The sequence below is a fragment of the Pezoporus flaviventris genome, unplaced genomic scaffold, assembly GCF_033815535.1.
Source record: "Pezoporus flaviventris isolate CSIRO_AGI_PZ_B2104156 unplaced genomic scaffold, CSIRO_AGI_Pfla_v1 ptg000035l, whole genome shotgun sequence".
NCBI classification, from domain to species: Eukaryota; Metazoa; Chordata; class Aves; order Psittaciformes; family Psittacidae; genus Pezoporus; species Pezoporus flaviventris.
In genome coordinates this window covers 6703049-6728609 of record NW_026892583.1, presented here as the reverse complement: position 1 = coordinate 6728609, position 25561 = coordinate 6703049, and the positions used below count along the sequence as shown (strand labels likewise).

Below are 25561 nucleotides of genomic sequence, written 5' to 3'. Positions count from 1 at the left end.
GAGATACATTACTTCTAAATTAACAGGGAGCTCTCTATTAATAGACTTCATCATATTTTCCTGTTTGCTCACATAATGATGTGTAACACTGGTTCCTGAATTATTTCTCTAATAATCGTGCTGCTCTTTTATTGCACAAAGTATGAGGCAAGTCAGCAGTCATTCACTTTAACGCAGGCCTTCTCCATACAAGATATGCCCTCTTGAAACTATGGGGACAACTTCAACTCTGAAGATTTAGTTTCAGTGTGCTACACTAGCAACTTGCCCAGTCATTAGATCAACTGATACAAGCTGGAATAAAGTATGAAGGTATAAGTCTTCTTGAGATACCTTTTTTCCCTAGACCATCCCAGTTCCAGACTGTTTCAACTAATGTGAAGTGCAAAATTTGGCGTATTATTGTGGCACAAATATAAAATGTTGACTTAGAGCTGTATTAAAGTGCTGTGGGCCACGCCACAATAGAAAGGCTTTGCCTGTCTTTGTGCAAGAGGCAGAGTACAAAATCATCGGAACCATTAGTCTGGGAGAGTTTTTCCAGTCTCAAGCGGTCACTTTAAGCTCTGCAGGAATTTCCACCGACCCAGTGGCCACTTCACAGCCCCGTCTGCTCTTCAGCACGGTGAGTCACAACCACGTAGGGAGAGTACACACAGAGTAATCCAGCCAGGCGGCACCAGGACCGAAGACCCATCAGCAGCAAAGCTCTGGCTCTTCATCTCTTCATCCTCCTACAGCCTGCTCTTCAAGTAAAGGTGACTCTTTACTACCTGCATACGCAAGAGCCGCTTTGCTGGAGCTTTAACAATGACTATAATACAGCTTTCTACCACGTCAGTTAACAAAATCTCATCCGCTCTAACACACAAGAGCCAAGTATCCCTCAGCGTCACCCTCCCTTGTCAAGAAAATCCCCTCACAAGCGCCTTTTCCTGGCGCTCAGGACATGAGCCGCCACCGCCGGGCCCACAGCCCACCAGCCGCTGCCAGCGAAACGGGGCGGGGAAACCAGGAACCTGCTACCGGAGAAACAAAAGGAAAGGGAAAGAAAAGGAAGCCCGAGTTAAGGGGCTGCTGCCTGCCATCCACACTCCGCTAAAGCCCTTCGCGCCCGCCAGGACCCAAGCCGCGGCCATCGCCGCTTTAAGCGGTGGGCAGCCGCGTTCCCTGTTTAAGGCCTCCGAGCATGCGCACGGGGGCCTGAGGCGGGGCCTCGGGGAGGGGGTGAGCTTGGTGGAGCGCCGGAGCCGTCCGTCAGGGTGAGTGGGAGCGGCGCGCGGCGGGGGGCCCGGCCTCCAGCCTGCCCCGCACGGGGAGCGGCGGGTAGCAGGAGAGGAGCGGTGTCCCGGAGCGGGCAGAGCGGACCGGACCGGAGTCCGCCTCCGTCCCCTGGAGGTGGGCATGCCCCGGTGGCAGGTGTAAAACCGGCCGCGTTCTGCCTTGGGCGGTGTGTGTGTGGGGGTGTTCTTGTTGCTCCTTCCGATGCCTGCCTGACGGCACAGGGCCATGTCCTTCCCAGCAGTCGCTTCTTCAGGGTTAGCGCCTCCTGGCTGCCGGGTGCGCGGGGGACGGAGTTGAGGGTGGGAAGAGGGAGCCGCTGGGATTGCTGACCTCTGGAACGGGAGCGTGGACCTGACTTTGCTGGGCTCTGTGTCAGGCCGTGGCCCGGGTGGTGGAGGAGGCCCAGAGGAAAGAAGCCTCCTCAGCACCCAGATCAGGCCGTTCTGCCGCTTGTGATGCGCGGATTGACTCCACAACTCGTTAAAGTTGTAAAGTAGGTATGCTTTTTATTCAGCGCTGAGACGCACGGGGATAATTCCTCAAAGTCATGCGTACCTCAGTGTTGTTTCCCTCTACATTTATTCTCTAAAGTTATATATATTCATAAGGTTGCACAACACGCCTATACATATTCATGTCCTATCCCCGCTTCGTATTATAATGAGCCAGAAGGTCCTCTGCGCCTGCGCAGTGCCCCCTCTGGTCATGGGCAAGGGTCTCAAGATGAAGTAACTGAGTCTTCCTCCTGTGGGTAGGGGTCTTCAAGATGAAGTAAATGAGTCTTCCTCTTCTTGCACTTTTCACCTTTCAGTCTTCACATATGGCCTTAGGGTTTGGTCGGTATCCCAGCCATAAATCATCTGCTTCTCCCCCTTATCAGTTCCTTATCAATAGGATCAAGTGTCTGCATTTCCTTATCAATAGCTGCTTATCAATAGGACCAAGTGTCTGCTTTTCCTTATCAGTAGGACCAGGTGCCTTTGTTCTGCTTAGCAGGCATTTACAACAGACAATACTTTTGTTTAAGCAAGCAAATTCCTCTAACCCCCTTGTATAACCCCCCTGTACATTGGTCAACTCCCTGCATCAGTAGGACTCAACATCCTTCGTTGCTACTGATCTCTCTCGGTTTCTCTCTCCTACGTTGTTCTATCTGCAGCTTCTGAAACTGATACTGAACCATCTGCAAGACAGAATCCAGTGGCTTCTACCCTGACAGCAGCAATTTCTAACTGGGTCTTTGGTCATCCTTAGGGAAGTGGATAATCAGTACACTCTGGGATTGCTCTCATGTGGGAACCTGCATACTGCATCACAGGCTTCTCAAAAACACACCAGGTGATGCTCCTGCCTTTCTGGGAGCAATCTGCCTTCTTGTGTTCATTCCTGCCTTGAAATTCTAAGAAAAAATAATGTGTTGGTATTTTAAAACAATTTTCATAAAATGCAACTATTTATTAAAAAGACAATAATGCCCAAGAGGTGATATCTGAAAGCTTTCAGCTTTTTTGACACCTGGATCTGAAAAAAGTAACATTTATACAGTTGGGTGTAGATACGAGTGTGTATACTTGCTTTTGCTCTGTATCAGTCAAATTTGATAAAAAGCTCAAAGATACTAGGCTTCTTATTAAAAAAAGAAAAACGAGATGGCTGGATCAAGATGCTACTGCTGTTATCAGTCTTCCTTTTTTACCCATTTCTTTTTTGAGGGAAGGACTGCAGCCTGCCGTCAACCCTGACAGTGTGTCAAGAGAATCCACATGGAGAAAGCCCTGTGGAGTAACTTCACACCAGAGAATTCAGTGATGAGATGTGAAACATTAGGAAATCTGTATTTATTAGTTCAGTTCATGAAAGTACTTCTCTCTTTATGGCATTTGTTTTTCTCCATTCAGGACAGTCAGTTTTGATTCTGGCTTCTGCCTTTTGAAAACTTGAGTTTGCAGTTAATTAACATTCTTCAAATGTAGAGCTCCTGAGGGGTGTGGTGGAGACTTTGGTGCCTAATCCATTACATTCGGTTCTATTTCCATTCCATTTCCATTCTGTTTCCATTCATCTGACCTTGCCAGTTACAGTTACTGGGGTTTTTTGCCTTTTGCCCAGCCATTCCTATCTCAGTTTGTTTGGTTCAGTCACTTTTGTAATTCACAGTTTCTCCAGTTCTCCCCATTCTGTTTTTCTCTCCCATGCTTTACTGGCTTTTCAGTTGTTATTCTTGCCACATGTTTCTGTTCTGATTCTTAGTGCCAGTCCTTCCCCTCTTTCCTTCCTGCATGTTTCTCATTCAGAGTCATAGTCCTTGAAATTTCTTTGAGTTTCCTCTGAGGATCCTTGTTCCAGCCATTTTAAGACCCCAGTTTCAAAAGACTTCCAGTATTGCTTGTTCTCTGCTTAGGTTGACTGCCTTCTTCCTCCATGCTACATAAGCCTGATACAGAAGGGATATACAAGCTGTTGTTCCTTTTTTTTTCCACTAGGCTGTGCCTGACATGGGCTCTCACAACTTGGAAGCAGGTGAATTGTTTTGGCAAAAATGTATGTAACTGAAAACTGGCTTATGGGCAGTCTCAGAAACAAGAAATTTTAGCAACCAGGACAAGCAAATTGGGCTTTTTAGCACTAAGGAATTTATTGGACATATTTAAAAGCAGTTGTCATATGTCTCTGCAAAACGAGGAAGAGGCAAGGGGAGACAGAAGGAAGAATAAAACTGGACTAAAACATGCCTGGGACTCTCCCAGAGGTACTGTTCTTGCACTGCTTAATGCTCCTGCTGCACTCAGAGGGTGGGTCAGGTGATCTTGGCATGGAATGATGATGTTGAAACTTTTTACTCCATCTGATTTAAAGAGTAAACCCAACTCTGATTAAAAGCTGAAAACCAGCAGTATGTGTTGCTTTCTCTCGGTCTTTAAAAAAAGTAGTCAAAATCATCCTTCACCCAGGCATTACAGATATATTGAAAAGGATTATGTATGTGATGCAAATCCCATTTAGTTCATTTTTAAAACCTCTTTCTCCAAAAACTTTCCTCAGTGTATGGTACTAAAGGGTGGTGTCTCTACACTTAAATGTTGTTTCTAATATGAGGAAAGTTTGATTGTTTCTTACTATGTTATTAGAGTGACCATTTCCTTGTGTAATGTTGTTACTGATTTCCACTGTGGAGTAAATGCAGTCATATTTAGAAGTGCATGTCCTTCTGCAGTGCTGCATTTTATTGTGACAGCTGTCATAGAATGAGTGACAGTTTGCTTGCCAGCCATGCTTTCTGTCCACCCACTCACAGTATCTGCAAGATCCTCAAGTTGAATTAGTGCACAGGCTTTTCAGCCAAAAGCTGTGAAAATGGCCTGGGAAATCAACAGAGTTTTTGTTCCCTCAGAGTGGCAGGCATTCAAAGAAGTAGTCTGAATTTATATTGTATACTTTTTCCAGTCGTAACTTTCTATGCTGCTCTGTATTGTCTTTTCTTTCTTTGAGTATGTTAATATCTTTGATTTTTCTCTATAAATAATTCTTTTTTTTTGGGTACTATGATAGAAAGCAGGTATTTCACAGTATCACAGTATGTTAGAGATTGGAAGGGACCTCGAAAGATCATCTAGTCCAATCCCCCCTGCCGGAGCAGGAACACCTAGATAATGTTACACTTTCAAGTAATGTTACACAAGTATTTCAAGTATGTCTTAGGCATAATAAAATTGCGTTTCATCATCTCTTGTTCAGATTGGATTTTTGTGTGTCCTCAACATAAAAAGGACATGGAACTGTTGGAACGAGTCCAGAGAAGGGCCACGAGGATGATCAGGGGACTGGAGCACCTCCTGTATGAAGATAGGCTGAGAAAGTTGGGGCTGTTCAGCCTGGAGAAGAGAAGGCTGCGTGGAGACCTCATAGCAGCCTTCCAGTATTTGAAGGGGGCCTATAAGGATGCTGGGGAGGGACTCTACATTAGGGACTGTGGTGACAGGACAAGGGGTAATGGGTTAAAACTTAAACAGGGGAAGTTTAGATTGGATGTAAGGAAAAAGTTCTTTACTGTGAGAGTGGTGAGGCACAGGAATGGGTTGCCCAAGGAAGTTGTGAATGCTCCATCCCTGGTGGTGTTCAAGGCCAGGTTGGACAGAGCCTTGGGTGACATGGTTGAGTGTGAGGTGTGCCTGCCCATGGCAGGGGGGTTGGAACTAGATGATCTTAAGGTCCTTTCCAACCCTAACTATCCTATGATTCTATAATTCTATGTATTAAGTTTCAGGATAAAAAACCTGAATCAGCAGTTTTGACAGTGGCCCTTTCTGTAAGGCATGAGCTGCACAGCAGTTCTGCCTTCTCTATGTGGTATATAAACAGTGGATCAAACTCTTAATGACATGGATAGATTTGAACTGAAAGTGAGTAGTGTATCAAGGAGTGATTTGTCCAGACTTAATGTGAGCTCTCAATTCACTGTTGGTTTATATACACTGCATTCTTAACTCATTATTTCTGCTCAGAGCAGTTTCATTAGAGGTTATGAATTTCAACCAAGTTCTGTATGTGCACAAATTGTTTATTAGAGTATGGGGGCCTTTTATATTGCACTGGGCACATCTGACAGTATAAAATGCTAATACAGTTGCTCTGGGGTTATCAACTGTATCACTTGAATGTAATTTTGTTAGGCAGATGTTATCTGGAGGAATTTGGAGTTTTGTTCTGAAAAGTGTTTTATAAAGGGAGTACAAAGTGATGTGCCCATGATTCCGCAGGAAGTCTATAGCAGAGTACAATGCTGAACCCAGCATCTGCCAAAGTTTATTTTAGGCCATCCTTCCTGTTAGGGTTTTACATGAGTATATTTATTCCAGAGATTCTATCAGCTGTGTGGGTATAAAAATGGATTTTTATTTCTCTATTAAACTCCTGTATTTTCATTCTCATTTTTTGTTTTAAACAGTAACGAGTAACTTGATCAAAGTGTAGGTTTTTTCCTTTTGTTGTAGATCGATCTCCTGCATTTTTCTGTCCAAAGAATTGCGCAGGTCACTTAATTTTTATTGATGTGATGCTGTGAGGACACATACGAGATTCATTTCGTGTGGTTTGTTGTTTTTTTTTTTTTCTTGTAGCACCCTTGGATGTTGAAATACTGAAAAGAAACTAACCCTGGAATAATTTTTGCTTGCTAAATAGCTTTTCAAGTGCAAACACAATCAAATGTCAAACTTTGATCGGGTTTATGACCAAGATGCTTTTGCTTTGAGTCACTTGGAGGTTTTAGAGGAGAGGGAAAGGCCCATCTTATCCTGATAGCTTTTTAGTTATAGTTTTCAGCGCTCCAGGCTGTATTCCCAAGTGCTGTAATGCAGCCACTATAACAGTACAGGTGGAAGTATTTTCTGTATTTTGCAGTGTTCAAATAGTAAAGATGTTGAGTAAGTGTGGTGGTGTACTCTTTCTAGGCTCATCTATTTAGCTTCACTCCAATTTGCTCTTGTCAGCAGCAAACTAAACATTATAACAAAGGCATGAGCTACGACGTTTCATTCCTTAATGCCCATGGTTCTTGTGATGGTTGGTTATTTATGGCACTCAGCTGAGAACAGTAAGAATGCATGTAAAAGCGTGATTTATCTCCTGCTAAATCAGGTTCATTCCCTGTTAGTCACATTCCCATCTCACAGTTTCAAGAACACAGATTTAAAGTTCTCTTTTAAACTGTTGAAATTCAAGGAGAAAATTTTCAGTTGAACAGTTGAAGTGATGGTCTGTTTATTTCTCACCTTGGGCCAGACCATTTCTTAGGAGAAAATGTGCTGCTAATAGGAAGCCCTGGTATTTCATGTGAAGCATCTTAAGCGCAACAATCTCTTTTTATCATATACCTGCATACTGCTGTTACTGGCATGCGTGCATGCCTTTTATTTGCGCCTGACCTCTGCGTGCAAAGCTGAATTTGTGTCTTCTAGGTGGAAACAGCACAGGAAAACAAACCAAACCCTTCTCTTACAACATGCTCTGGGGTGGTGATGATCTTACAAGGAGCACAGTTCATCAGAATTTTCAGTCTTTCCAGAAGGTGCTACTGTGACACTGTCTAAAATCATGGTTTTAACAAGATAAACAGGGAAACTCTTTATTCACAAGTTTGTTTATTTTACATTTGAGGTTGTTTTATATGATTCTTGGGCATGGATGCTGAAGTTGGCAAGGCCCATATTTCACCCCCAGTTTCCAAATTACAAAGTACTTTGCCTCATATCCTGTTTCAAGAAAACTTGTGTTTCAGTCCTTCAAACAGTGTTTTCCTTTGTAGAAATCCAGTGTGGAATTGCTGCAAAAGCAGAGATGATTATACAGAGAGTAGTGCTGAATTCACGCCCCGGTATGTATTTCTCTCAAGCAATGGAGCAATGTGTTTGTTATGGTTGCCTAATGCAAAATGGGGAGTGTAGAAACAGACACTAACTTAAGATACTGACATTTATGTATCTTAATATTGCAGGCAGCAATAAGTAAAGTTTATTGTGAGCTGTATTTATTTGGTCTGTTTATACCGATGTTCTCTCAGATAAGAAAAAAGGGTTTAATGCATAATGTAGGAGAAAAGCCTAAGTGTAGGGACTTAAAGGGAAGGAAGATTAGCAAGCATTGCTTTTTAGTTCTGGTATTTGTTCATCCTGCATTTTAAGAGATGACTAAAAGAAAGTATTTTGTTACTGTTAATTTTTGTTTCCTTTTAGTAAATACTGAATATTTTATTCCTCCCATGTGTCAAAGTGTTTGTTTTTTAAATTCACACTTTTGAGGATTTGTTTACTTCTTTACTTACATATTTGCTTTGTTACATGTAAGCACAATGTTTTGAATAGTGAGTTTATAAATTGTCTGTTGTAGAAGACCCAAAGGCATATGTTAAGTTTTGGGGGGAGTGTTGTATACTGCTCAATGCCAAATAAGTCCTGAGAGGGTAAGAACAATTGTGTGATCTGCAAATAAGTCTTTGTGCAAATCAAATGTTACAGCAGTAGAGTGCTGGAGTCATCCACTGATTTAAAACACACACAGATATCTGGCTCTTTCCTTTTAGTGCTGGTGGTTCCAGCTGTCAGTCTGACTGATCTGCTGCATGTGGCATGCACCTGAGGATGAAGCCTCCAGTTCTGTGTCTCTTGGAATGTGTATCATAGGTGTTTCTGGGAAGCTTTAATTTAAGGAGGTCTGTCTGCAGCTGCAGAGGGCTGCTCTTGCAGCATATGCATGTGCAGTGGCAATGGTCTGTATTTCCCCAATCTCACTGAGTCAAAAGACTGAAAGAGCGAGAGTTTAAAACTCAATCTGATTAAAATTTATGGTCATTTTTTACTGGCAGAATAGCACATGATGGTTTTGTTACGTGAGAGAAGTCCCAGTGAGTGTCTTTGTTTTGAAAGTTAGGGGCTTTTCAACACATAGGGTACATAGAACCATTTTTTGGGAAGGCGAACAGCCAACTGTCAGTCAGGGCAAATGCCTGCTACTGGCCCAGGCAAACGTTAGCTGACAGATCAGTGTGTCTTCAGTTTGGATGGTGGCGATGCACCCATTTAAACTGTAGTCTGTAACACACAGTCTGAAAGTTGGTCTGTTATATACCTAGTAATAGCCTAACTTACTTGAAAAAGGACTATCTTAAAAGAAGGACTTCCCATATTGATTAAGAGAAGCTCTATATTGATTTATTTGTTTGATTTTATAATACTAGGTAAGAATGGTGTGCCGGTGGCTGAGAACTTCCGACTCGAGGAAAGTACAATAGCAGATGCAATCCAAGTGGGACAAGTGCGTGTTAGAACCCTTTATCTCTCTGTGGACCCTTACATGGTAGGTGATGGACTTAGAGCTAAGCCAGAATTTGTTTTTTAAAATACCTTCAACTCTGCACCTGTCATAAAATCAAAGAATGGCTTGGGTTGGAAAGGACCTTAAGATCATCTAGTTCCAACCCCCCTGCCATGGGCAGGGACACCTCACCTTAGATCATGTCACCCAAGGCTCTGTCCAGCCTGGCCTTGAACACAGCCAGCTTACCAGTTATAGTCAGTAATGTTCCTGTGATATATGTATAGGAATATGATTTTATAGTGTTACTGTAAAAGCTGGTTGAAGAAACTCTCTAAGTCTCAGTTCTGAGTTTTAGACAGCAGCATTCTTTATTGCAGCACTGGGTGCACACGCAAATAGCTTCTCAAAGGTGAGCGCGCCCATTACTTGCAGTCGGCAGCTACATGTTTAGCATACTCATGCGTATTTACAGAGTTTCCAGGAACTAATTATAATATTTGCATCCTAATTAAGCCTGCCCTTTCTTGCTGAGTGCGGGTCTCTGGTGGTTGCTGACAGTCTCCTTCACTGTGTTTATTGAGTGACCTCAGTGCTTGTGCATGCTTAAAGGTCCTAGTGCTGAGTTAGCAGTTGGTATGTCCTTGCTTCTGTTTGTTCCAGTCTCTCTCTGTGTTGGACGCCACTCTGCTATCTTGAAGGCTGGCATCCTTGGTCTTATTTACTGTCTTCTTAGTTAGTTATCAGTCCTGTGATGTTCCTTCCCCTGTCAGCCAAACATTCCTTTCTCTCTATATGTTAGTAAGTTAGAACAGTTTGGTCTATTCTACTACATTAAAGACACACGCACTATTGTTAGTTCTAAAACTTAAGCCTACAATAGGACCAGGAAGAGACTGTGATCCCTGATATATCATGACAGATTTGGTTTTCTAAATTTTGCCTTTTTTGTATACATTTTTAACTTATTTTTTTTCATCCCATAAAATGAAGTACTTTTCAGTTGAGGGGAGTGTGAGTAGAGGAGGAAGAATATTTCATGATGAAGCAAGAAAGGGACATGATCAGGCAAAAAAATTCTAGACACCTAAATGTTTCAAGTTAAATACTATTTTGTTATTACCACTTTTGTTTAGTCAGATTTTCTCCTTAAGTGGGTGATGGCAGGACAAAAATGTGTCAATACATTATAAAGAATGGAAGCAAAGAGGATGAGTGAATGAAGCCTTAACCAGCACTTGCACCCAGTTCTGCAAAACTGTAGAAATCATGTGTTTGGGAGAGTTTAGGTTGAAATGGAAGTGAAGATAGGAGAAGCAGATAGACTGAGTCTGCTAGTGTGTAAAACTTTGCTATAAAGAAAATTCTGATAATCTCTTCCTTGCATAGATGGAGATAGAAAAGAAACACTCTTTGTTTCAGGAAAGTAGGTGTAGCTTGGGAATTAAGGAAGAATTCAAGAATCCTGAAGTACAGGCTCAAGCTACAGGGGGAGATAGAAAATGTTTCAGAGTTCAAGAGGTTTGTCTGTTCTTCAGTGCATAGGCATGGACTGAATGACTCATGGGTGAGGTTTTTTTCAGTCCTACATTTCTATGATTCAGCCAGTTAAGGAATGGCATTACAGGATTCTCCTCAGACCCAAGCCAGTTGCCTTCAGTTACATGGGTGACTTTGAGACAGCATCTATAGAACGTGTTGGATTTGATAAGGCTGCTGGAGGAGATCAGAATGATCCATCCTCCTTTTGTACTGAGCAAACAAGAGAAAAAAGATCTAAGAAAAGATGAGGACTGTTTGGGGCTTATTGAGAGACTTTTGAGTAGCCCTTTGTGTTTGAAGTTTTATAAATATCTCACCCCCACCTTCATTTGAACTCACAAACCATGTGTTCCCCCAGAGCCTCTCATTAAAGCCTTGTCTTTCAGCGCTGCCGAATGAATGAGGACACTGGCTCAGATTACCTCTTGCCCTGGCAGTTGTCTGAAGTTGCTGATGGTGGGGGCATTGGGGTTGTGGAGGAGAGCAAGCATGACAACTTTGCTAAAGGAGACTTTGTAATCTCCTTCAATTGGCCCTGGCAGACAGTGGCAATTCTAGATGGAGGCTTGCTACAAAAGGTAATGTAAAATGTAAATGCAACTGTTTTCGTTTCCTAAACATTTTTTTTTTAAATAGTGGCTAATGACACTAGTTTTTAGTCAAAACCAAGCTAACATTATTGCAGCAACTATTTCTCGAAAGGCAGATCAACTTACAGGTGGCAAAATATCAGTTTCTTCCTTATCTTCATGTCAAAGATAAAATTATTGTAGTTTAAGAATGCATATTTGACAATAAACTCCTTCCTTTAGGACCCTTTGCCACTCACCTGTAATTGCAGTATTTGCTGAACTGTACTATTTTATCCTTTATGCTAATATAGGGATAGTTCGTCATTGCTGGAAACATCTTCATTCCCAAGTGGTTTTTGGCGCTTCAGTAATTTAAGTTTTTGTGAATGACTTTGTTTAAAAACTTCTAAGACTCTGGAAATACAATCTTTGTTTAATTTTGTAAAATTTTGTTATTAGGATAGAGCTAGTTTCTAGACAGCTTGTCCCTACCTTGCTTGGTAAATATCCTGAGTTAGTCTTTTATGCTCAGACAATCAAATAGCAAACAGCAAAACCTCACCTTAAAAAGCAATGAATACTACCATGTGTTTCTGTTTTGTAGCTCATTCCAGAACTTGTAAATGGACGCCTTTCCTACTTCCTCGGTGCAGCTGGCATCACAGGACTGACAGCCCTGTTGGGTATAAAGGAGAAAGGACATGTGGCTGTGGGTGCAAATCAGACAATGGTGGTGAGCGGAGCAGCCGGCGCCTGTGGGTCTTTGGCTGGGCAGGTAGGTGAACTTAAGACATGCAAGCATACTCTGTTACCAAGTTTATCTTCTGAAATATGCTGGTTAGTAAAAGTATGGATAAAATCATTGTAAATGTGAGTAGGTACAACTCCACGAGAAGGGCCACTTCCACAGGTTTGACTCACATTCTCACTGAGAAAGACTGTAGGTGTGAAACTTCCGTTTCATGGAACTGGGGTAGGAGAAAACAGCCCAAAATGATTACTTGTCAATAGATAAAGTCGGTGGTATAAGTACATGTATTTACTATACATTTAGTGGTTTGCTGTTTGAACACAGTCTTTGAGTTGACCGGCAACTTTCTTTTTTCTATAGTAGTAAAAAAATGTAGTAACCGCTTCTTTGGGTTGTGTTCCGTGACATCCTTTGTATTTTGAGATTCCCAGCCCTTTTATCCTCTTCAGCTTTGCAGAACCTGTTGCAGTGGGTTTGTGTGTGTGTAGGTGCATATCTATAAAGATCTATAGAATGTATTTAAATCAATTATTGTCCAATCTTTTGGGCCTTTTATTAGCTATATAACGGTACTTGGCAGGTGGTGATTTTGTTACTGTATTTGGCTTTCCAGTACTGCCAGTCACTGGTGACTCCACAGACTAAACCTCCTGCAGTCACTGAGTTTCACTGGCAGATTTCACCAGTACCTGTCCCTTCCCTAGGTGCGAGGAGGGAGTGACGAGACAGTTGTGTCGTGTGAGATGGGGGGGGATGGGGGAGAACTGTAACACCCCCTCTACCTTTATGCAGATGAGTGATCTCACTTCTCTTTCTTGTTTGTGTTTTTTGTTTTTGTTGTGTCCTGCAGATTGGCCGTCTGGAGGGCTGCTCCAGGGTGGTAGGGATCGCTGGCACAGATGAAAAGTGCTCTATTTTGGTCAAAGAAATGGGATTTGATGCAGCTATTAATTACAAGAAGGGGAATGTGGCAGAGCAGCTACGCGAATTCTGCCCAGGCGGTGTGGATGTTTACTTTGACAATGTTGGTGGAGACATCAGTGATACAGTTATAAGTCAGGTGATTATACCAGCTGTCAGGTTATTCTAGTCACTCTCCAGTGTCTGCATGCCCAGCTTTAGATTAATCATATTGGAGACCAGCCTGCAATACAGCAGAGCAGGTTTTCCACTTCACTGATTTAATCCAGGTGCTGATTCTGGTCTTGAGAAATCAGATACTTGAAATCAGTGCCATCAGATTAGATGAAATCTAACTAGATTGAAATCTGCCATCTGGATTAGGCTGGCGATATAGTAACAGAAACACAATTTCTGCTTGTCATTTCTCGCTTCTTTGGCCAAGAGACTTGGTAATTTTCTAAAAACCTGGTCTGTTAGTGTAGTAATCTTGGGTTTTGTCAGCTTTGGTTTTCTGGCTGCACAAAAATCCAACTGCTGGGCCTCCATAAAGGCTTTTGACCAGCCCTCTTCATTGTTAACAGGAGAATACTCTGTCTCATGGCAGGGAGTCTCTGGTGGCAGCCTCTGAATCACAGCCGTATCCAACTTCTTTGTCCTGTTACCCCTCTCCTCCTTACATAAAGGACGGAAAGTAAGATAACAAGTTGTTGAATTCCTTGTATTTAATGCCTCTTTAAATTACATAAATTGGGCTGTATAGCTTTTATTTTTCCATTCTTGCCCTGCATTTATCTATTTGAATGTTGTCATAGATTGAATTGTACTGCCTGCAGTTCTCCCAGTCTTTTCTAGGAAATGTGGCTCTAACTAAGGATACCCATGTGAACATGTTGTAATATAATCTGTTGCATCTCCAGAAAATCTAGTTTCTGAGACCAAGGAATGTAATTTTTCTCACTTTGTGCTGTCCCAAACAGATGAATCAGAACAGCCATATCATCCTGTGTGGACAGATTTCTCAGTATAACAAAGATGTGCCTTATCCTCCTCCACTGTCTCCTGACATTGAAAAAATACAGAAAGAAAGGAATATCACAAGGTACATTTCTCTTACAGAACTTGTGACCAGGTTTCAGGTAGATCGTGCACATCGTGTTGTGACTCTGATATGCAGAAGCCTGTAGATCCACACTAGGCACATGTAATCAGAACAGAATGTTGCCATATTAAACAAGGGAACTATAATCACAGTGTCAGTAAATCCTTTCTCTTATCTTTGTCTGTATCAGCATAAAAATGGGAAAGGATGTTGTTGCATGTTAATATAGTTGTCTGTTATTCATTGTCTGTGGTTGCTTGATATAGTCGTGGAGTCTCTGACAGATTATTCAGTACGAGGGAAGGTGTTGCCATGGCTCTGGTCTCAGATGTTTTACAGGGTGCCTTCTCTCCAAGTGTAGTAGTTCAGGCAGAGGGAGTAGAAAATATTTCTAAAGTAAGGATGCAGCTGATGCAGAGATTGTATTGAAATTATCTTTTTAGTAGTTGGGGTTTTATTAGATAATGGGACTGTAGGTGTGACAGATATATACAGGTAAAACACCGGGGTTTGTTATGCCTGGGAATTTTGGAATCTCCTGTTAGGGTTCAGGTGGAGCTAAGGTAGAGATTAGGAGTGAAGTCTCAGGAGACTTCATTCATTGCATTGCAGAAAGTTAGGGAGACACTTGGTCTCTGTGGAACAGATGGACCTCTTCTAATAAAAATTCTTTTCTTGTCCCTGTTTTTTTTGTCTGTACTTTTAAAAAATGGATAAAACCACTAAAATACGTCATGCATAGTAGAAGGCACTGGAGAATTTAGTCAGCATGTTGCTACAAGAAATTATCATTTCTGATGATCATTTCAGTTTCTCTTGATCGCTACAGACAGATGTAACAGCAGATTATGCAGAATGCTAGGGAGCCTGAGAGTTAATTCATATTCACCATCTAATTGAGGGACTCTTCTCTTTGACACTTGGGCAGAATTACTTGTCTAAGACCAGTGTTACTGTGAAGCTCCCACTGCAGGGAGGTGTCTCAACAAGCTGGCAAAGCTGCGAGCTATGTCTTGATGTAATTAGTACCCATAACCCTTCAGGTTCAACTGCTGTTCAAAATATGCTTACCCAAGGTTTCTTAAATCGAGGCTGATTCTTTTTTTTTTCACAGGGAAAGGTTCTTAGTGTTGAACTATATGGACAAACAAGAAGCTAGTGTATTACAGCTCTGTCAGTGGATCCAAGGGGGTAAACTGAAGGTAAGAAGGTTTAATCCATGGCCTTTGATACGATCTCCTCAGGTCATGGTCTGACTACAAGAAGTCCAGTTTCTTTGTCCCTGGCTCTTTTACCATGCCTCAGAATTGGAACAGATTTTCCGAAGGATGTGTAAGTATAATTGAAAGCTTCTTAGATAGCACTGGTGTAGCAGATACCTGCTGAGGATGGTGTGACTGTAGCATGACAGACATTTCTAATTACATGCTGCAGATGTCTGTATTCTTTCTTTTAGCGTAGGGTGCAAGTGCTTTTTTATGTAAAGAATCAGACCTTCAAAAATACTTACTTTCAAATACCTGATTAGTTAAGTCCTGAATGCATTTGGGGATCTTGTCTGAAGTTTTGTTTCAAGCTTTATAATCACTATTTATTTTGTGATGGGTAGATGCTTTATCCATCCATTCCCTATGACATGTGTCTGAATTGGGTTTTGATTCTTCAGTAACAGGTAAATGAGTACATTTCATTCTTCAGTAGTCAGTAAATCGGTAACTTTTCCTGGGGAAATCCGGAGACACTATACATTTTTGCAGGGGCAGGGATGTTCTGACTGAAGAATTAAATCAGAAAGTGTTCACTCCTCTCTTGAGGAAAGAACCTGACCCAAACAGAGCACTGCCCAATGTAGCAAGAGAATCCTTTTGATTTTGGTAGCTTCTGTGGTGGTTTCATGGCATGTTTCTACGAAGTGTTAATCTTGTTCGAAGAAAACTAAAAGGACTTGTTTGCATTGACAGGTCAGAGAGACCATGGTAGAAGGCTTAGCAAACATTGGTGGTAAGACTTTTACACCATTTTCTAAGAGTAATAATCTGATTAAATACAATGACAGTAGAGGTTAACTACCTCCTTTGCTTCATTTGCCAATTCAGGTTTTTATATTTTATCTAAAATGAAATTTTAATGTTATAATAAAATACTTTTTTTTTTTTTCCCACAAGGTATAAGTACTTTCTGTGAGAGGATTATTTTATGTTAAAAATAAATCTAATATAAATTTTGAGATCTGTTTGTTTGTTTTTCAATCAGGGGAATTAACTCTTAAACTGGTACCTTAGCTGATGATGTCATGCTCATCTTACAGATTTAAAGTGCTGCCCATTTCTTATGACTAAGAAAGTGGTATTTTGGAAACTTTGAACTCAGTAGTTCAAAAACTCAATATGTAACAGTGCTTGTTAATGGATTTGATAACAAAAAGTACACACAAGAAAGGGGAAAACATGACAGGCTGCTAAATAAAGTGAAAAATAATTTCTTCTAAAGGAACAAAATGGCCTGTAGCCTGTTCAGAAAATCTGTAACAAAGAAAATCTAAAAATGAAGAGGGTCTTGCGACTGCAGTGAGACAGCAAGACAGCCAGTTGATTCCAGATGTGCTGTAAGAATGCTTCCCTTGCAAGTAACAGGGGAGAGTATGGTTTAATTAAGTCTTTAGTCCCGCAAGGTTGGAAGCCACTAGAATTAAGCAATAGCCAAATCTTACAAATGTAAATTTATTCTAGTCATTGTTACTTACTGGTATACATGTGTATTTTGATGAAATTTCATCAAATACAGCAGTCAAATTTCATATTTTGTTTACTCCAAGGTTTATTCTTTTGCACCAGCTTCTCCCATTTATTGTACCACACAGAGTGTTTATAAACCTTTTTCTTTCACAAGAGTTTGTCAAACCCACAGCATTTGTGGGGTCTCCAGTCATGCTTTGTCTTTCTGTTTGGTGTTTGCATGGCATATCATAAAAGCAGCAAATTTAATAGCTAATTTGTGTAGGGCCAAACAGTTGCTTGCAAATCAGGGGTTTTAGTTATTACACAAGACTGTCCTTAGCAGTTTATTACAGATTAGCTTTTTTCCTTTTTCTTCTTCTTAATTTAGCATGTCATTAGGGATAAATATGTTTAGGTCCAAAACGTGATCTCTCTTTTCTGGGCAGCTCTTTCACACATCAGCTTCTACCTTTTCTTTAAATAATCTTTTTTTTTAAATGTCACTTGGCACATTTTGCTTGGCACTAACTGATTTCATTATTTCTCTTGAAGCTGCTTTCCAGTCCATGATGAGTGGAGGCAATATTGGAAAACAGATCGTCTCAGTTTCTAAATAAAAGTCATTCCTTTGGGAAAAATAATTGGATTCTATCTCTAACAGTGAGCAAGTTTTTACTTATACTATTTTCTTCAATAAGCCATTAAATTGTTCTGTATGTACTGAAAGCAGAGATTCTGGGATGCCAATAAACTAAATAGAACTGGAAACAGGAATGCAATGATTTATACAAGAAACAAGTAACAGAGTCTTTGAGAACTGCCAGCTAGCACACTTGCACATATTTCATGGCTATGGTTTGAAAGTTGGAACACACTGGGAGCCATTTCCAATAAGCAGGATCAAGGCAGCCACCTAATTTTGGGTGTTAGAAGAATTTACGAGCAGAGACAAGCACCATTCCTATGTAGTTTGTCTCAGTGGCCAAGAACTTCTCTAAGAGTTTTTAATGTACTAGTGTAAATTCCTTGACAGTCAGATCAATCTGGTTAATCATTTTAGAATTTAACTTTTTTACAAATAATTGCAATGAAAAATTCCATTTCTGGAATTCAGGGTCTCTAATAGCAAAGGTATTTCCATTTTGCCATCTGGAACAAATTTCCATCCATGTGTCATGTCCATTTCTCTGTATTGTATCATTATATCCCCTATTTTCAGAGCATTTGAACCTAATTCATTTATCATTCCATCTGCATGCTGACTTTCATCAGAAAGAGGTTGAGTTCCAAATCCTACTGTATCTTATTTTTATGGTAATCTCCCCAATTACTCTCTTTTTTTTCTGGGGTTTGTACCTCTCCAGGGTGACAGAAAGAGAATCTCAAAACATGCTGCCTGATGAGGGAGGGAAACTTTGCAGACAATTGATTTTCTGTTCCCTCAGTAACTTATCTTGGCTCTGAATTTTTGGTCTAACAATGCTCTTTTACCATCTCAATGGAGAAACTGGAAAAAATAAGTCACTATTTCCAAGTCTGACTAGCAAATGGAACTGATGAGATTGTATCTTCAAAAACAAGGGATAGAAAAGGGAACAGATAATTATCTTAAAGACATTAGAATTCCACTACTGTGTACATTCAGAGACATTAGCACATACTTATTTAGAGAATGGGATTGTTCATGAAACATTCTGATTTACAGGCGGTTTTGGTTTTAATTCATTTGCCTTTAAGGGAAGTGTTGCCAACGAGCAGGGTCAGCCCTGCTGTCCAGAGAATGGATTATCTAGATCTGAAGGAGTCACCTAGGACAAACTAAATGGAATCCAAGGACTAGGAAAGAAACACTATGCAAAAAAATTGGGCATTATCAATCGTTTTGTGTGCTCTTTAAAGTAAGGGAAGTATCAGAATTGCCTAGTATGGTTGTAAACAGTATGAAAACCAGTCCATTCATTTCCTAGTGCTGAAGCTCTTCTGTAAGAAGGAAGCATGCAGTGATGGATGCCATAAACTTTGAGGAAGAGAAAGACACCTGCATTATAGAATTAGATTATATAAATCTTCCAGTATGCTTTTTTCAACTACAAAACTAGCGACTGGTTCACTTTCAGCTAGATTGCAAATCCAGCATCAGCGTAACTAACTAAAGCAGCATTGGTAAGTCTCGCACTGGGATTAGAAGACAAAATTTTATGCGATCAGTATGATCATAGTTGGCAAATGAAGATGGGAAAGCTGTGACTGTTTATAGATGGTAATTCTGTTGGGAAAGTTAAGCAGGTTTGTAAGGCTTGAGAGTTTGGATGTATGTTAAAATAGGAGGCAGAGGGACATGCAGTGATCCTGAGCATTGTCTCCAAACTCGGATTCCTGTCATCTCAGCTGGAGTTAATGGGAAGGGAGCTGATGGGAATATGATTTAAGGAGTGTGCTGGCTGTGATGGCATGTCTTATTGTCCCCTTTCCTTCTTCCCTCCCACATGCATATGCCTGATAGAAATATTCAGCATCACCTATGCATCCCTGTGCACCCTATATTCTGCGTTCAACTTCTGCCAGGCAGCAGAAGAGCCTTAATGCACTTCAAGACATTTAATCTTCCTGAATAAACATCCTTGTCCTTACAGTTCATTCCTACAGCAAATACTTAAACACAACAGGAAACAGCTCATTTCAGGTACCTGACCAACCACATCTGGTCTTAACCTGATGCTCCGCTGCTACTGCTCCTGGAAATTGTTACCCATACAAGAGTATTTTAGCAAATGAGATTATTACTAGTGCTGCTGCTGAGTTGAAATAGTACCAGTTTTAATCGGTAACAGAAAATCCTCTGCTGAATTTGTTTTTGTGTGTGTGTCTAATTGTACATAAATGCATCTGGTGCTTCTTGGGGCATGGTGTCACCAGGGTGGTTTTGTATTTTCTTCCAGCCTCAAAGGCTAACCTCTTCCCACACACAAGTTTCAATGTCCTGTAAAAGGCATTTCCCCCTATTTGGCTTTTTTCAATCTATCAATTTTATTTCAGTTTCAACAGCCCGTTTTGAGAAAAATGCCTTCTAAAAACTGAGGACTGTTCTGTTTTATTCCAGCCTGCTTGGAAGGAAGTATATCATAGGGTAGTATCCACTGCAAGCTGATTAAATGTCTGTGTATCTCAAAAGAGACTTCAGTTATGAACTGTGGTGAGTTTGTGTTGGATGAATGCAAGAAAGCAATCATAACAATAACTATACTAGAAAGGTGTTAAAATGTTGATTTTTCTTTCATATCTCATGTGTGAGGGCCTCAGTCTGGTATGTTTCCAGAGTTGCATGTGTTTGTCCAAAGTACAGGTTTTGTACTTTCAAACAACATTTGCTGAAGAGCTGTTCCAGAGTGAGCTTATCTCTGCACTGTGAGGTGGTGCACCTTCCAGGAATGACAGTCCTTGAGGAGGTGATTTTTCACAACTGAAACAAAATAGGATACAATTATAAAATTCCCAGCACTGTTATTTTTACAGCAATTGCTTAGTAAGTCACACAAGTTGTAAGCCTATAAAGACCTGATGATGTGAGGGGTGATCCAGAGTGAGATCATGCTGAGATACTGATTCTTTACCATTAGAAAGGCAGCTTGATTGCAGCAGCATTCCTGTAGTCAGGTGGGCTGGGGAGGACAACAGAGGTTCCATCAGCCTTAGTTAAATGGCTTGAGGGGAAAAAAGAAGATGTAAACAATCAGAGTAAAGCTCTTTCTGGCACTCCCAACCTTTAGGGTTCTTAGGGAAGCATTTCTTTACTTGTGAATCCTGGCTCATGTTGCCTCCCAAGAATTAAATAAAAATCAATGGGAGAAAATGCTTTAAACCAAGTGCCAAAGTTATAAAAATATTAAAACATCTTTTTTTTTTTTTTTTCCACCTTGTCTTAATTATTGTTATAGTGTGACTCTTCAACCATCGTCTGTTTTGCACTATAGGAGAGGTCTCATTTAACAAAGGGTGACAAATAACCAGTAACAAAAATCTGAGAGGCTTTGAATGTTGTAGATAGGCACTGGCTGCAGAAGCACAGCCTTTATCCCATGAAGCTTTACTTTACAGGCAAGGTGAGTGGTAAGGGCAAGCATGAATTCAAAGTACCAGTTGTGTGAACATAGTAAGATACCAGAAGTTCAGCTACACATAAGCATTTCTTGTTGCAAAGGGTAATAAAACTTCATCAGTATTGGGCAGAGAGACCTTTCTTATTTTCCTCTGGGCCAATCTCATGCTTGTTTGAATTTGCTAAAGTTTCGTGCGCTCTTATTTCCATCCCTTTTCCCTTTGCACCTTGAAGAGTTGCTGTTGACTGCCCTGTATTTCATTTTCATCCCTTCTGCTTTCTTACCCTCCATTTTCTCCCCTTTCCTTAACAATTTTTTTGGTCATCATGTTTCTTGTCCTCCCTGTTGGCTTCTTAGTTGATAATCAGAAGAAATGCTCTTCCATAGGAGCACCTTTTTAGTGGTTTAGTGCTAGGCCATGTAGCTTAGTGTCAGGATTTAACGGACAATGTCAGCAATAGCACGAAAAGAGCTTGCCAGCCCAGACATAAATGTATCTTACTGTAGTTTATAGTAGCTCTTGTTACAGAAGTGAAGCAAGCAAAAGCAGATGCCTTTCAAATAGCTTCATCTCGATATTTTAATGCACTGATCGTGGAAGAAGCAGATGCAGGATTACTTGGTACTGTTGTTCATAACGTTGCTCTCCTCTATTGCTATGCTCCTTTCTCCTCGCTGGGTTCTCTTCACAGTAGCAAATGTTCATGCAATACGTAAAAAGACTGCCAGGGGATGAAAGAAGATCCTGGGCAGATGGCATTATCGTGCAATAAGAAGGAGTAACAGCAGCTGGAGTAAGTTCCTAACTAAGAAAACACTTTATGAGACACAACTGGGAACTCCTTCGGAAAAGCACAGAAAGAAGCAGAAACTAGTTGACTTTTTAGCCAAAGGAACACATTTTGCAATCAGAAAGATAGATACCTTAGATAGCAAAAATCAGTTCTGCCACAGCACTCTACTCTGGGCGGAGAGGTGGTAAAAGGGTTTCAACAGTGTTGAAAGAAAACTGATAAAGTAGCAAAGTAGTGTTTATGCAAGAACAGGGAGGTGCAATTCATGTTTAGAGGAGACTGTTGAAGGGCAAAGGGTGAGAGAAGGCAGTGAGTTTATGGGGCTATGGGTCTGCATCTCTGACACCTTTGCTCACTCTCTGCTCCTCTGCAGGAAGGAGCCTTCCTCTCCCCATCAGCCCCTGCGTGCTTTCCTTTGCCTCCCAGGCAGGGAGGGTGGGAAGGGAAAGTAAAAGGACAAGGATCAGGCTCCGATGGGAGCAGGTTGGGCAGAAGCCAGCACGGTTGGGCTTCCGCCTGGTTCTGGGGGTGACGGGGGGGGGGGGAAAGAGGGCAGGACGCTGTCTACTGGTGTTTTAAAGCTGGGATGGAGCTGCCTTTGTGTCCCACTCCCCAGAGTAATCTTTCTTTTTGGCAGCAGTGAGCATTTCAGACTGGAACAGCCTGTTCTATGTCCCGAGGCCAGGCACACGGGGTGAGCCTTCAGCACCCTGCAGGCAGCTGCCTCTCGGCCTCTGCTGCTCCAGAAAACGGGTTTGTGCTCTTTGACCTATTGGAACTGTTTTAGCTTTGGTTGGGGTTTTTTAGGGGGTTGGGGGTTTTTGTAGTATTCTTTTTAGTATGCTACAGAGACAGTAGAAAAAGCACATGGAAAAAGCCTCTCTGCTATCCTTGCATTTTCCACTATACTGAGTGCCAAGATCTCTTTATAGGGATTGGACAGGCCTTCCCTGATGACAGCTATAGGAAATTATGCATGCCAATGGCAGTCCCTTGGGAACTTCCCTCTGCAAGTTTTGCTCAGCCCTCACAGCACTGAAGATACATACACATAAAAGAATCTTCTTTTTCCTAGTTTGTGATGCATTTCACAGTATCTTGGATGTAATTCGCTGATGAACACAAGAATTCTTTCATAAGCAAACAGCAGCATGAAGTGCTTTTTCTAAGAGCCTGCTTTTTAAAAGAATGAACAAAATGCATTTGAAAGTTTTTTCTCTTTTCAAATGATTTCCAGTGTCTTTTTAGAGTCATTTCAAATGGGAATTAAGTACTTTAAAGGAGATCCTAAATGCAGATGAAAATAAACCCAACAAACCCAACCAACAGTGTTGTAATCAAAGCATTTATGCTATGAAGGATTGATTTGTCACAGATCACACTGATGGCCGCTAGCAGTGCGTGAAGCACTTCAGCAGTCTGGTTCCACCATCTGCCACTTGCTTTGCTCACTTCATGTAGCTCTTTATTTTTCCTGCTAATGAACAGCTTGGAAAGCCCACTCTTGACTTGAGAAGAGCTCTGTATTGTTATGCTTGCCCCGAAACAGCCGTGCAGTACCATGTTAGAAGAGAGAACTACATGCCAAAAGTAATGAATGCCAAAGCCAGTTGCTTCTGTTCATGTACAAAAGTTAATAAAATCTTTTCATCCATAAACTGGAGAAACATGTAATGAACTATGGAACAACACTATGAGAGATCTTACACTGATACTAATGTAAATGCTAAGAGACTTTCCAGCACAATATTGTGTTACCATCTCAGCTGAAAATCAGCCTCTTGGTGAGGAGAAGAGCTTAATTTTGAAAGAGGAGCAAAGCCAGGCAATTCATCAGGACAACACAGGGCCAGTTACCTCTGGATCATCTCACTTCAGTCCACACTGGGCATTGCAGGCCAACAGGAGCATGTGCAGTTTTCTTTATAGGGTGCCTTGCAGATTTACCATGTCATCTGCAGAGCTGTCAGAAGTTTGTCCAGTTATTGCTGGTTTAAGTGACTGGTGATGGGTTCTGGGAGATGGGCTGCATTTTATTGAACCGATTTATTTTGTTTGAATTTTAAGGGAAAAACACTTTGGTGTGATTTTTGTTACTCATAGTTAACTTGGGCAACCACTTAGCTATATGATAAACACAGCTAAATTAGAGGCTAGCTAATAGTCTGTGCTTCTAAAAACTTTCAGCCTGCTGAGATACAACGAATTAAAAAGCTTTTAAGAGGTATCAGTGAAGAAAGTCTTAAAGTGCAAGTCTGCAGCTCAAGTAGGAAAGTTGGTATTTTCCTGCGAAGGTTTTAGAATACTGGAAAAAAATACTAGGAGGAAGTTTTCTACCATGAGGGTGGTGAGGCCCTGGCACAGGTTGCCCAGAGAAGCTGTGGCTGCCCCATCCCTAGCAGTGCTCAAGGCCAGGTTGGACGGGGCTTGGAGCAATCTGGTCTAGTAGAAGGTGTCCCTGCCCATGGCAGGGGGTTGAAACTTGATTCCAACTTGAACTCGCCAACAGAAGCAGGTATTCTTCATTGCGGCGCCGGGAGACACGGGGGATAGCTCCTCCTAACGTGTGTCCCCGTATTGCCATGCAGGCCATCCTTATATAGTCACTGGGCATATTACATCATTTTCCAAAAAGTTTCCGGCATGCATACAAAAATACGATGGTGGTCTTTAAGGGTCGTTTACTTTTCCCAACGAGCTTAATCAACATTACAGACATAGCAATCATCCTGCCCTTCTACTTATCAGTTAGTTTATCTGTGCCCACCTTGGAGTCTGCTAGTCCCAGATACTCCCCATCCCCAGGTCCTGTTTTTCTATTCTGCTTTTCTTACACCTTTTGTACTAAGGTCCTAAGGACCTGAAACTATGTCAACTACCTTCAAGCACCGCAGTTCTTTTCCATTACAAAGCCATCACACTTAACATTACTTAGAACTGATTACATTTTGTACTTTTGTGCCTCCTTGTCCCAGACTGCATGAGCTTTAAGTTCCTTCCAACCCAAACCATTCTGTGATTCTATGAAAACTGTCTAAGGAGGAAATGATCTCAATTATCATGAGACAAGGTAAGTTTAACTTGCCTGTTTGGCAACAAAAAGCTGCAATAGCTGTGTCTGTAAAGCATGAGCTAAGGGGTGCTTTCCATGCAGGGCAGGATTCTAAGTTTCTGTGGTGTGTTACCCGTGATACCCTTTCTCTCAGAACTTACTACATCACTACCACAAACGTGACCACCTTTCAGAGCATGTGATTCTTATTTGGGTCCTTGGAGCCACGGATAACACATCTACAAATAAAACATCTTTGCTCACCACACTAAGAATAGTGCTGAGAGATTCTTAACAGAATTCCATCCATCTACCCAACTCATTCCATGGAGCCAGACAGCGAGTATGTGACACACTGCAAGATTTTTAAGTCCACAGACATTTGATTACATTGAGATTTGATGACACTGCAATCGACAGCAACCACCACAACAAAGGAAGTCTGAGTCTTGTCACAGGGTATAGATAATGAAATATTTTATTGCCACTTATGCTCCCTGATCATGTAAAAGTAATCTAATCACAAAATGTCAGTTTATGATTACTTTTTCCATAGCGTTTCTCACAGCTTTGCAAATTTCTTATGAATAAATTTTGTGCCCTGCCTCTGATTTTCTGATAGTTTTGCAAAAGAAACTTATGTAGCAACATAGACACTCTGTATTCTCTTAATGTATTTAACTGATGCAAATGAGAGCCGTTACTCTCTTTTTCCTATTACATTGTCAATCATTGAGGAACAGGAATAAAGGAATAGGAAAGCTGTCACCTTTTAAAAATAGCAAAAGGTCTTAGTTGTAGTTGAGATTTTCTTCCAATTCAGTTTATTTCCCTGTATGTTCTGCAGTCATTGCTGTTTTTTTCTAAGGTGCTATAAATAAATTGTTCCTCCTTTCTCTTGAGGAGCCATAAATAAGTTACTGTAAAGTTATTGAGGGTAT

At 41.1% G+C, this 25561-nt stretch overlaps 1 protein-coding gene across 2 annotated transcripts; it reads left to right on the top strand.

Moving 5' to 3' along the window:
* The first annotated feature begins 1247 nt into the window (after positions 1-1247).
* Positions 1248-17445, top strand: PTGR2 (prostaglandin reductase 2). Of its 2 annotated transcripts, none has more exons than XM_061462399.1 (10): positions 1248-1262; positions 7589-7657; positions 9017-9135; positions 11022-11213; positions 11812-11982; positions 12809-13018; positions 13839-13960; positions 15075-15162; positions 15922-15961; positions 17230-17445. In XM_061462399.1, exons 2-10 carry the CDS (start codon positions 7621-7623, stop codon positions 17292-17294), a joined length of 1044 nt encoding a protein of 347 aa, XP_061318383.1. In that variant the 5' UTR covers positions 1248-1262; positions 7589-7620; the 3' UTR covers positions 17295-17445. The 2 variants fall into 2 exon arrangements, with proteins under 2 accessions (XP_061318383.1, XP_061318382.1); XM_061462398.1 differs by lacking the exon at positions 1248-1262 and adding an exon at positions 3870-4033.
* The last annotated feature ends 8116 nt before the right edge of the window (positions 17446-25561 follow it).

What these genes read in the sequence shown, in the direction of transcription:
- PTGR2 (XM_061462398.1), top strand. Translation starts at nt 3,949, where the DNA reads ATGTCTCTGCAAAACGAGGAAGAGGCAAGGGGAGACAGAAGGAAGAAT. An exon ending in TGCCTGGGACTCTCCCAGAG is followed by an intron (nt 4,034 to 7,588) that starts GTACTGTTCTTG and finishes TTTCCTTTGTAG; the next exon opens with AAATCCAGTGTGGAATTGCT. An exon ending in AGTGCTGAATTCACGCCCCG is followed by an intron (nt 7,658 to 9,016) that starts GTATGTATTTCT and finishes TTATAATACTAG; the next exon opens with GTAAGAATGGTGTGCCGGTG.